Genomic DNA, 13022 nt, shown 5'->3' on the forward strand with positions numbered 1-13022 from the left:
GTACAGTGAGTAAAGTGTGGCTTTGGCACCTGGGAAGGGGGTTTTATCATCAAAGGGGGACCAGCACTGGCGTCTCCAGGGAGAGGGGCATTTAATCTTTATTTTTAACATGGACATCCTTTACTTCTGGTCAATGTGCCCTTTTCTTTAATAATTAAAGCAGATGTACCATGTATGTTTACTAGGCCATAAAGAGGCTATTTTAGGTAGCATCAAATTCAAGTTAACTCGTGTATACGCCAGAATGACTTCCCCTTATCTCAACATGTGAACATTTCTTTTATCAGCTTCTACTCCCTGTTACAATGGTTCCCAAATATTTCAGACTTCTAAACTGTTGAGGGTTTCATTTCCTGTTCGTTCTGCCTGTGTGCTCGTCCAGAGCTGCAGTTCAAAATTCTGTCTGGAAAAGGCTGATATGCAGACTCATTTTAAGAGTTAGAGTGAAAAAAAATAAAAACCCAACAATATGTGTTAGGGTTCTTTAAGAATTACACAACCATCATTTAAGGTTACACTTAGAAAGATGTCCCAAAGATAGTTCAAATAAAGTAGAAAATGGAAGTGATTACTGAGATAATTCAAGACAAAAATGACTTTTCATTTGCAGTTTTAGGGAAATATTAAAAAATATTCCAGGATTATATAGGGCCTTACATGAACTGGCCTCTGGCTACTCCTCCCAGCACATGTCACTCACTTTTCTTTCCCTCACTCAGCTCCAGCCTCGCTGGCCGTCCTCCTCTCCGCTGGCCTTTCCAGGTGTAATTTTACTCTGGGCACTCGCCTTGCTGTTCCCTCTCCAGAACACTCTTCCCCTATATTTGCTGGGCTGGCTCCCTTCAGTGATTCATCACTCTGCTCCTGGTCCCTTCCTTGGAGCCATCTCCCCAGACCTCTCCTTCTAAAAGAGTACCCCTCGTCCATGGCGCTGCCCCCATCTTGATTTGATTTCTTCATTGCATTTACCACCATGGACATCATGTTACAAATTTAAATCTTGATATCTTATTTACCATGGATTTTTTTTGCATTGGTTTTGATTTTTAAGCATTTCATCAAAAGGTAATGTATCTTAATCACTAAGTTTTGGGTGAGCCCCCTTACATTTTGCACCCAAGGAGAGTCTCTCATGCACTTCCCCCTCATCCTGGCCCTGGTTTCCCATCTCCCTCTGCTGGGATGAAAGCTGCATGCTACGGAGCCTTTGTTTTGTGCCAGCAGTACCTCTAGTGATCATCAGAGATCTGGGCACAGAGGAGGTGCTCAATGAATATTCATTAAATAATGAATGAAAGGAACATGGCATCAGCCAATAATCTACACAAATGGGCGACTTGTGCAAAGGGGCAGCTTCAGAGACCTGGGGTGCATACTCGAGGAGAACATAAGATTTTAAAAGGGTGCTTTGTTAAAAAAAATAGTTGCCACCAAACCAGAAACATGACTCCCCAGTGCTTATCACACTGGAAGATCGCTCATCAAGGCTTCTCACCACTTCCATCTTCCCGATGAAATTTAACTTAATTGAGGTCAAGTTGCTACCACCACCACCACCACCACCACCACAACACCCACCATTTCCTCTTCGTACCTTGCGAGGAAACAGTACAGGCTTCTGGGCATTAAAGAAAAATACTTAGCAAAAAGTTGCTAAAATCTAAAAAAAAAAATGTGATTTTATCCTACTTTACAAATGTTTTCAGAAGAAATTATCCTATTGAATTAATCAGTGGAAACTCATCCCATAAATGCTCTTTTTCAAAAAAAAAAAAAAAGGAAGGAAACACATTTAGCTAAGAGCAGCAGTTTTCATCATGTTAAACCCCATGGTTTTGTACTTTGTTGATGAAGGTCTTTGGTTTTGAACTCATCTCAAAAAAATAAATATATATAGATAGCTATATCTCCAGATCTTCCTCCCTCTGTCTCTCTCTCTTTGGGTCTTTCCATCTCTCGATCTCTCTACAAACATACATATGTAGTTTCTGAAACCAACTGGGACCTGTTCATTACCTGTTAGAGACCGGGTCACTTAGGAAGGACTAAATGAGTGAAAACATCTCAAGCATTAGACCAGTGTCTGGAGCGCAGTGATCACTCAGCACGTGCTGTTGTTCTCACTAGTGGGTAAAAACTTGTTTTGCTGACTGGAGTAAACGTTTACTGGTGCCTCTCGGCAGCAGCTGCTCCTCCTTGAACCACATTCCTAACTTTGCTAGAGGCTCCTGCTGGGACACAGTTCTTCAGGGCTCTCGTGCATTTCTGCACATCTGCTGAGCGGAGGCACTAATGGCATTTTGTAGCGAACACCCTCCGAAGGCAGAGATAACATCTCCCTCTAAGGCAAAGCTTGGGCAGGTTTGCACAGATCTTTTTACAAAAGATTGGGGTTTCCTTCGTTCGGGGGTTTTTTGGCCTTGACATGAGCGCATTGTGTGCACAACATCACACATGCCCACCTTTGCATTGCCCCTGGGACCTGAGGGGAGTGAGGAAACGATGGAAAGAGAAGCATAAAGTGCTTGCCATGCTGTAAGAAAAGTCCCTTGACTCCGTGCGGGAGAGTTGATGCAATCAGGCCTGACTAATATCCTTAGAAAGACGTCCTTGCAAGGTTGGCTTCGGAATCTGGATTTGGGGAGAGTTCCCACCATCCCCAGTGTCGGTAAGAATGGTCTGGTGCCTAAACTGTTTGTACAAACAATGTGATTCACGCTGGATGCCTGCTCTCCTTCCGAAAGTCTGGAATTTTGGCCATGCCTTGCAGAGGCTGCCTGCTCGATCAGGCCCCCATGGAAACCCTGGGGCCAGGCTCTCACGAGCTTCCCTGCTGGCAACATTTCCCATGTGTTGTCACAACTCATTGCTGGGGAAATTGAGGGTGTCCTGGGTGACCGCTGGGAGGGGACTCTTGGCAACTTGCTCTTGTCTTCCCTGGTACTTCACCCCATGTGCCCTTTCCCTTTGCCAATTTTGCTTTGTCTCCTTTCACTGTGATAGATCACAGCTGTGAGCGTGACTATACGTGGCATCCTGTGAACCCTCTGATTGCATCACTGGAACTCGGGGTGGTCTTGGGGACCCCCGACATAGTCTTTAACCCCAGTATCTCGTGTCTTCCCTCAGCATCCATGAAACTGTGGCAGGCTAACTTGCTAATGTGAAGTAGGGGAAAACCTCAGACACTTCACAGTTCTTGGCAGAGCCATCCCCTTACCACCTCTCTCGGGACACATGGGTGCGCGTGTGTGTGTGCATGTGTGCGTGCGTGCATGCGTGTGTGCGCACACGCCGAGGAGGGAGTCCAGGCCAAGGTCAACTTGGGTATTACATGTCCCTCTCATCGTGGGCTTTCAAGGGCAGGCAGCTGATCTAAACTAGTCCAAGCAGAAATCAAGACTCTTTCTTCTGCTCTGGCCACAAACCAAGAAGGACACAAGTCAGGGTAACCACCTTGCAGTCCTGAGAGTTAACACAGAGGAAGCGGGCCTGAGAAACTGGGCCTTGATGATTCTGCTGGAGCCCCTCAAGCCAGCTGTCCCTGAAGCCAGCCTGCCCCTGGGTTGTTCTAAGATACTTGAGTCTGTGAATTTCCTTTCTTGCTCAGGAAAGATTGGGTATGGTTTTCGATCCCTTGTGACAGAGGATTCCTATCTGACACAGATCACAGCTGTTCGAAGAATGTGGACTTCTCCATTCTAGTGTAGAGAACCAAGCCTCACAGAGATGGGCCCCTTCTTTAGGGACCCTGACACCATCTCAATGAAAATAACCAGACTTCTGGCAGTCAGCAATTTAAAAGCGCTTACCAAGTGCTGAGTAGCAGATGGGAACTAGACCTGGTACCATTTCAGGAGATGTCCAGCCTGGAGATGCTATTTCCAGGCTCCAAAGGTGTTTAGTGGCTGAGATACCTGTAGGAGACACGGACCTTCACTTGAAGTCAAGTAGGGATGATGTAGCCATAGCAACATGAGCTAAAGCCCCAGCTGCAAAGAGAGGAAGAGGTGGTTTGACTTGGGGGGAAGCTCTGGGCCGCTTACAGATCTGTGCCCAGTGATAGGGATGCTGTTCTTGCCGCACTTCCTGGCTTGGCTTTTCCCGAGCTAGCCTTGCACATGCAAACTTGGCCTCTACTGCATCTCCTGGCACGCTTTGGGGAGAAGCTTTTGACTAACACAAGTAAACGTTTTGCTTTGTAGGGGTCGGGGGTATCGCTCAGTGGTAGAGCGCATGCTTGGTGTGCACAAGTCCTGGGTTCAGTCCCCAGTACCTCTGTTAGGGGGAAAAAAACCCAAAACACCCCGCCAAACCCCCCCCAAAACATTTTGCTTTGGTACGAGAACCCAGTCACACAGATCAAAGACTTTTTCAAAGAAAGGATTGCTGCATAGAATGTTTCAATTTATGATTATATTTATATAATATTATAAATGGTAACAGATTTGAGGTATAAACCTTTTTTGATTGAGCATCCTGCATTTATCAACACAGAACCTATAATGTACAAAATAAATTAATAGGGAACCCAATAGAACATGTTATGTTGCAACTGTAACATGCCTCTTTAACTTGGGTAAGATAAAACAGCAAGCTATACATAAATATATATATATATTTTGGTGTAAGGCACAAACACATAATTTGTACCAATCTCGCAGAATTAATTCAATCCAAAATGAAAAATTTATTACATTTTCTAGCGGATGCAACAGTGACTAGCCATTTGAAAACAATCTCTCCCCTTTCTCCTACTTTATTTTCTCCCTAGCACCTATCACATTGTATATGCATTTCTTCATTTATTGTCTGTCCCCCCACTAGATTATAAACTCCCTGAGGGCAAAGCCTCTGTCCGATTCAGCGCTCTGTCCCAGCACCTAGAACCTGACACAGAATAGGAACCCAATAAATAAGTACTGAATGAATGAATTTAAAACAGGCACTTACTCAGCCAATATAAAAATTGGTTTCTACAACCGCCTTTCACATGCTGGCCCTACATGATATGCTAAACCCTTCGCAAGGTCCTGACTCTACACCTGACCCTCTTCCCTGACTCCCTGTGGGCTAAGCCAATATCCTGGGGTTGCCCAAACACTTGGTAATGCTGGCTTTGGGCCCCACAGCTGCTGCCACCTGTTGCGTATCCCCAGGCTGACTTTTCCCACAGGGCAGACCTGCACAGGTTGTGGGTGGGAAGCTGATGCTAAGAGGTTAACAGGGGGAAGGAGGGAGGGAAGGAGGGAGGGAAGGAGGCTCATCCCAACGTCCCTCTGAACTGCCGCGTGTGTTGCTCCAGCTTCTCGGCCTCGGCTTGGAGCTGCCCCAGGGCGGCGGGGCTTGGGTACGTGAGCACCGCGTGCTTGGTGGCCAGCGCCAGGTCCTTGAGCAGGCTGCACAGCCGGCTGCTGCCACAGAGAATCTCATTGCGAACGTCCCTCTCCTGGGTCTCCTTACACAGCGTGTCCACCAGCTTCTGCCCCACCGTGATGACCAGCTTGCTCTGCATGATGAAGATCTCGGGGGGCTGGCTGCTGCTGAGGCTTCTATTAAACACGCTGATGGCTTTGAGGAGCGCCCCGAAATAGAGGCGGCAGTGTTCAGAGAGGTGGATTTTCTTCTCAGGACTCTGCTGACTCAAAGGCCGGCGGGTAAGGCAGCTAGGATTCTAGAGGAGCAGGAAAAAAAAACAGATAAAAGAGAGATTTGATCGGCAGGCTGTGGGTGTCTCCCTTTTCCTGTTTTTGCTCAGTTTGCTAGACTTTTTAAAAGGAAAAAGTACAGTTTTACTTGGGAAGCCCCATAGTGTAATATTTGCCTAATAAATGAATGTTAATACTTTCAAAGCAGTGTTATATATAAATGATCACACTTATATATACAATCTTATATTACATTATATAATCACACATATTATATACATATAAAATCATATTGAATTCTCCCAACAAACCATTAGAAACCCATTCTAAAAAATGCATTGACAATATCTAAATTTATAACTTAAAAAAAAAGGCAGAAAACTTGACGGTGAGATTTTAAAACTTACTCAAAGAACAGATTTTAAAGCATTTAAGAAATTCTTCCTAAAAAAAAAAAAAAAAGGGAAATCCTTCCTAATTCCAGGATCAAAAGGGTAAACCCGACCCCCTGCCCGCCAATTTCAAGAAGAAATCAAAATATACTGACCTATCTGCCTTAATATTAAAATATTTCTCTTACTTGCTAATAAAGTTTCATCTAGAATTTTACGTTTGTGAATTTTATTTACTGGATGTGGAACCAGTTTCCCCCCAAAACCTATTCACTAGTGAAACAGTCTCAGCTAACCCAGGAGTAACCCCTCCAGTTAACAATCCAAAGCCCCTTTGTTAGGTTACAGGTGAGGAAGCTGACGCTCCGTGAAAAGAAGAGGCTGTCTAGGGTCACTCAGCGCACACACACACAAAGTTCGGGAGCCCCAGGCCGAGTAGGCTTGAGGTGGGAAGCCCATGAAAAAGACAGCAGGACCCCCAGGCAGGGCCACTACTCTACTGCGAGCACCACCTGGTTCCCTGGCCCAGAGGCTCTATCTCACTTTTTGCCTCTGAAATGGCTTACTTTTAGGAAAGTGGAACTTACCCCTAAAATTCTATTCCTTAGCTCACTCCTGATTGGTTATTTCTCTCCCTCCTGATTGGCCCATTTCTACAAAGCTTGTTCCTGATTAGTCAATTTTTATTACACCTTATTTGCATATGATGTTGCAAAGTGTAAACTGGCAGCCTATAAAAGCCTATGTGACCCTACAGCTGGGGTCCAGAGCTTGGAGTGTTAACTCCTCTGGGCTTGGTGGTGTAATAAACCTGAGTTCTCCAACTCTCTGAGTGCTGCTTGATCTCTTGCTGGGATCCAGGTTGCTGTCACAACTGAGCTGTAACACTGAGCTGTAACACGTTTTTCTGCAACAGGCTAAGTCTGAAGCTCTCATCCTTTCTATTAAACTGCACACTCTTATTGACCTATGAGATCAACCTATCAACAATCTCAAAAGTTACATCTCAGAAGCACTCAGTGTGTGGTCTGACTGTGTGTGTCTCCCAAAAATTCATGATGAAACTTTACCCCTCAATGTGAAGGCATGAGGAGATGGGGCCTGTGAGAGGTGACTAGGATTACATGAGATCTTGTGGGTGGGGCCCCCATGAATGGGATTAATGCCCTTCTAAGGGTCACATGAGGGCTTACTTCTCCTCTCTGCTCTCTGCCAAGTGAAGATACAAGAAGTCAGCAGTCTGCAGCCTGGAAGAGAGCTCTCACCAGGACCTGCCCATGCTGGCACCCTGATCTTTGACTTCTAGCCTCCAAAATGGTGAGAAATAAATTTCTGTTGTTTGTAAGCCAGTCAGCCTACAGTACTTTGTTATAGCAGCCCAAATGGACTAAGATAGACAGGTGAAGTGAAGAAAAGATTGGAGTGTTGGTTGAGATAGACTTTCTGGGGGCAGGGAGCATGAGAAGAACGCATCAGAGGCCAGAAATGAGAAGCAATGATCTGGACATCAGAATGTGAGCGTCTCAGCTTGAGACTATCAACCATAGACAAAACATTTACCATGACTTCTTCTCCTGGAGTGTTGGAAATGTGGGGAGATATTTTTGGTTGTCACACTGACCAAGGAGCATTGCAGGCTACCATCAGACAGGGCGCTAGGGATGCTGAACAGTCCATCCCACACAATGGAGAACTGTCCGCCCCGATGGTCAGTGGTGCCCCCAATCCCCACTGAGAAGCACTGTCAGTCCAAGTGTGGTCCTTGGACCACCAGCAGCAGTACCTGGGAACTCTTTAGAAAAGAACATTCTCAAGCCCCCTCCCCAGACTTACTGAACCAGAGACTCTGGGGTGGGGCCCAGCCCTCTGGGTGTTACCGCACCTTATAGAAAACTGTGATGCACTCTCAAGTTTGAGAACCACTGGTCCAAACACACTTCACGTTGAGCAGAATAGCATGATTTTTAGCAATCTGACAGGCCCAAAGTTTGGCATTTGGGGTTTGTGGAACTGATGCTCACATCAGGAGGCCTGGGTTATCATCTTAGTTGGCCTCTGAGAAGGCAAATGATCTGGTCCACATCACTGGACATCTCTGTCCCTCTTTCTCCCACCCTGACCTCCACCCAGCCAGGAAGTTGAACTGGGTCCCTGGCGCCCAGGCTTCAGTTATTCAAAGAAAACCTTCACACATTCTGCCCTTTCTATCTTGCTCTTAATTTCAGTTGGCTTCCTCTTTGTCTTTAAATGGATCTGCTGTTTTTAACTTAAATTAGTTTTGGTAAATGGAAAATGACTTATCATTTGCCACTGGTAGAAGGTAACCAATAAAAATAAGCACAATGATAACATCTTTGATGTTAAAAAAAAAAAAAAGAAGAGCATCAAATGTCAAAGAGGCGTTGAAGATACACAAGCCCCGAGCGAAAATGGTTTTCCTACCGCAATCAGAAACATTAAAAGAGAATGTCTGGTGGGAGGGTAGAGCTCAGTGGTAGAACACATGATTAGCATGCATGAGGTCATGAGTTCGATCCCCAGTACCTCTATTAAATAAATAATAATAATAAATAAACCTAATTACCTCCCCCCCACAATACAAAACAAACAAAAAAATTAAAATGGAAAAAAAAAAAAGAGTGTCAAACAGAAACACACAGAGGGGAGACCAAGTGAAGACACAGGGAGAAGATGGCCTCATACAAACCAAGGAAAGACACCTCAGAAGAAAGGAACCTTGATCTTGGACTTCTGGCCTTCAGAAATATGAGAAAATAAATTTCTATTGTTTAAACCAAAGCGAGGGGAAAAAAGAATGTAAGTCTGTGTGACTTAGTCCATGGCAGTACCCCTATGATATACTTGCAGAGGATCTAGAATTATCTAACTAACGGTTAAAGGACCATATTCCACCTTTTGGGAGTTCACTGGACTTGTTCACCTCCAGGCTTCCCCCTACTGTAAAAAAGGAAAAATTGTCACAAAACCAGATCTCCTCCCATATGGGGCAGGGTGATAATGCTGGATTATTCACAGCAGGAAACATCTCTGGGGACAAAGCACATTCATCAGAAGTATTGGAGAGTGAGCATTATCTCTTACCTGTGTTTCTAAGTCTTTGTTTTCATCCAACGTTTGCTCTAAGATGGGGTTTTCTTTCTCTTCCAGGTTAGGCAACTTCTGAAAAATAAACTCCCTTTGAGTTACCAACCTGAATGTTTTTTTGACACGGCCGTAGAGCTGTTCGCGCGCACTTTAACATGTGACCATTCCTCTCTGCGTTTTTATTGATGGCTCTTCCTGCTGATGCCTTTTTCCGATAAAGGAGCCTTCGGCAGCCCAAAGGCTGAATTTTGCCCACCAGCACGGCCTAATATCGTGGCACGCAGTTTAAATGGGAAATGAAAAACGTTCAAAGTTCTAGCTTCTCTAGAGCGTGTTAAAGCTTTCGCACCGCCAGGCACGTCAGCAGAACGCCAAGACTGGGGCTGAAGGAGCTGAACTCTCTCGCTGACACAGCTCCCGGGTCACCTGCTGCACCTCTTGACAAAGATCTCTTTCTATAGTGTCGTGTCTGGACTCACAGAGCAAAGTGTTTCTAAGAGTAGCTAGAGTCTGGAGGCTGCTAAGGCCATGCACAATTTGCAAGAGTGTTTACACTTCCTCTTCTGTTTCTAAGGAACACACTAAAAATGACTAAACTTACAACTTTCAAAAATGCAAGGAACCTTGATGGTGAGATTAAAATTTTTGCTCAAAGAACAGATTGCAAAAGGTTCTCAAAATCCTTTCTAATCTGAGCATCAGAAGTAAGCTCTGAACCGCCAAATTTCCAGAAGACACCCTTTATGCCTTAATATTAAAATACTTATCTTATTTCTTAATAAGATTTCATCTAGAATTTTACTTTCATGAATTTCATTTTCTGGAAAATGGAACCAGTATCTCCCCAGAGACAATACAAGTATCCACAGAGTCTTGGCATCTCACTTACTGGCGAGCCGTCCAGAGAAAAATGAAGAGCTCCCTGATATGATACCACCTGGAACTCTGAACTCACCTGTTCACAGACATTTGTCTCATTTTTCTTTAATAGTTCAGGGGGGTGTTCATTTTCCTTTTGTTGATTAAAAGGTACACTCCTTTGGTAGGATTCAATCTCCCTTCGGGGAAGCTGGATGCATTTTGCAAGCTTAAATTCTGCATTTGGAGTCAACTGCATGGTATCTTCCTTTTCAAAATTTGGCTTGAAAAGGAGCCTCCCGTTGGCAATGACAATGGAGGCGAACCTCTTGACGTCTTCCGGAACCATCCGCGCCACCAGGACAAATCTTTCCAGGTCATCTGGGTTGTTTTGGACTTTGTCGGTCACGAGGACTTCCAGGGACCAACTGCAGCTCTCCAGGCTCTCCTTTGTCTCTAGCAGGATTTGGTAGGAGTTGGAGATAGTCTGTAGCTGATCCCTAATTTTGGCCTGAAGGTTACTGTCAGTGAGGTTAGAGGCGGTCCCACGGACTCCGTGGGCGAAATCCAGAAACTCTCTCAAGGATTCCTCCACGTGGTCGGCAGCCCTGTGGATTGCGTCGATGTTGGCCTCCAGAGAGTCTCTGAACCTCCACTTCCTACTTACAAAGTGCATCAGGCCCGCGACAGAGGTGGCCACCTTGTGCTGCAGGGCTGTTAACGTCTCTTTGGCCAAGTCCAGGTCCAAGGGGAGCTCTTTTGCTGACTCCTCCGAGAAAGAGCTAGATGAAGAGTCAGTGGAGGTAGAGGAGCATGAAGACAGGATGCTGGCTCTGCTGTCGGAACTGGAAATGGATGAGCTGTCTGGTTCAGGAGACAGTGATGCTGCCTGTCTGGAGAACCATGAGGAATTATGGTCCTTGAGACTCTCTGAAGGCCCATGGGCTTTTCCCAGCTCTTTCCAAGCTGGAGGGACACTTGGCATTGCTTTAGGTATGTCGTAAATGTTCGGCTTGGTGTTCTGCTGCTCCATGCGGGGAATCAGAAAGCTTGAAGGAACCTTGTAGCTGACACCTTTATCCAAAGGGAGCACGACCCTGGCTGGTGGAAAGCTATACGAAGGAATTTCTGGAAGACTGAGTTTTTTCTGCATGGGCACGTTTCTCTGCGGGTGTGGTGTGTGGGACTCTGCTCTGATGTTTGGAGGACTGTGGAAGCTGGACATATACCTAGGGGGAGCCAAGCGTCCTGATTCTTCCACAAAGCTGGTTAGAGATGTGTTTCTCCCATCAGCCTTTTCCGGAGACACTGGCGTGTCATAAATCCATTCCGACTTCTGAGGGCTGGGCAGCGTGTTGCAGCCGCCTCTCCTTGAGGCGATGGTTGATGTCAGGGGAACACTCTGGCCCTGTGAAGAACCACACAAAGTCACCCAGTTTGGTAGCAATTAAAAAAAAAGGTGTGAGCAACTCATTTGACAAACGGGTAATATACTGAGGACCCACTAAGTGCTGGGCACTGTGCTTCTTAAAAATCAGGTCATCACTGCTAAGCTCAAGCTTCTCCATTGGCTTCCTGGGGCCGTTATCATTCAAGCCAGACACAATCTGGTTCCAGCCTCCTTTTGTGCCTTCTTGCTCTCTGCCTCCACTATGCCTGCCACCACCCTTCTCAAAGGTCCAGCCACCCAGGCTGTTTACCTTCGCCTGAACTCAAACTCAAACAGTTTGCCCAAACTGGTTCCTCTGCTCTAAATGTCCTCCCAACCCCTCGCTTTCCGTCTAAGAAACTCCTATGCATCCCTCATGACCCTGCTGAGCTGCCACCTTGGGGCAGAGTTATGTTTACTGTATGCGTGTGACAGAATCCAATGATAAACGTGGATTACAGATTTCAAATTAAGGCCCCTCCCCTATATACACATAAAAACCCACTTTAACACAAGTCTCCAAAGTGTATCATAATAAGAAGCACTCATCTAACGTCTACTGAGCTCTCGCTCTGGGCCAGGCACTGCACTAGGTCCTTTGCAGGGATTATGTCCATACTCACAATAAGTCTGTAATAAGAAACTGAGGCATATGGGGAAGTCAAACCACGCAGCCTGTCCTGATCCTGAACACCACTGCCTACAATGAAGTAAGTTCTGCTCCGAGGGATCTCATTCCTAATTCTGAGAAGGCTAACGTTTCCCGGAGGCCGCGCAGGTTTGCACAGCGCTGGTTCTCGGCGCCTGTCGTACTTACATTTGTTCGGCTGGCGGGGGGACCGAGTGCTGCCTTCTGGGGGCTGGGGGGGATGTCATACAGCTGCTGCTTCCCTGGCTCCTGGGGACAGACCGCAAAGGAGGATGACTTGGATTTCTCCTTCCTGGTGCCTGCACATCACAAACTCTCCCCACACCAGTGTTCTTGTTTGCTTGTTTGTTTTTTGTTTTTTCCCCAAACAAAACCACAAATCACTGGAAGACTTTGGGACTTTCAGCGTGCTGCTTTTGTGGGTGGAGGTGTGTGCTGCACTGGGTGTATTTTCAACACTGGACTCTGTGTTTTAAAAAAGGCACCTTCTCGATTGAAGGTGGGGACACGCTATAGCGAGAACTAGCTGCTGTTGGCCTGAGTTAAAAATGGCAGTTCATTTCCTTCTGTAAGTTCACCTTAAGAATGAATTAAAGAAGAATAAACATAAGATGGGGACTTAATATGGCTTTTGTCTTTCTTGTTTATCTCGGTGGAGATTTTCCTGTGCTTATAACAACTCATGAACTCATCCTGCAAACATACACTGAGTGCCTACTACCTCCTCAACACTGAGCCAAATGACATCTCTACACCCGGTAATGCGCAGAAGACGTGGTGCCCGTACAGATAATAGGCATTAAAAAAAATGGTGTTGTTTTATGTTGGGAGGGGTGTAATTAGTTTTATTTATTTATTCATTCATTCATCTTTAATGGAGGTACTGGGGATGGAAGCCAGGACCTCGTGCATGCTAAGCACACACTCTTACCACTGAGCTA

The 13022-nt window shown here is 45.7% G+C and overlaps 1 protein-coding gene across 3 annotated transcripts in view; it reads right to left on the bottom strand.

Moving 5' to 3' along the window:
• Positions 1-4386: 4386 nt before the first annotated feature.
• The window catches only part of CASS4 (Cas scaffold protein family member 4), a 34671-nt gene continuing 26035 nt past the window's right edge, over positions 4387-13022 (bottom strand). For all 3 annotated transcript variants that reach the window (XM_031433576.2, XM_064496975.1, XM_031433577.2), the window contains exons 4-7: positions 12250-12330; positions 10101-11411; positions 9143-9220; positions 4387-5674 (exon numbers count right to left, since the gene is read on the bottom strand). In XM_031433576.2, coding sequence (XP_031289436.2) covers positions 5264-5674; positions 9143-9220; positions 10101-11411; positions 12250-12330 — 1881 coding nt within the window. In that variant the 3' untranslated portion in view covers positions 4387-5263. The remainder of the gene's footprint in view (positions 5675-9142; positions 9221-10100; positions 11412-12249; positions 12331-13022) is intronic.

Source organism: Camelus dromedarius, chromosome 18 (assembly GCF_036321535.1).
Source record: "Camelus dromedarius isolate mCamDro1 chromosome 18, mCamDro1.pat, whole genome shotgun sequence".
NCBI lineage: Eukaryota > Metazoa > Chordata > Mammalia > Artiodactyla > Camelidae > Camelus > Camelus dromedarius.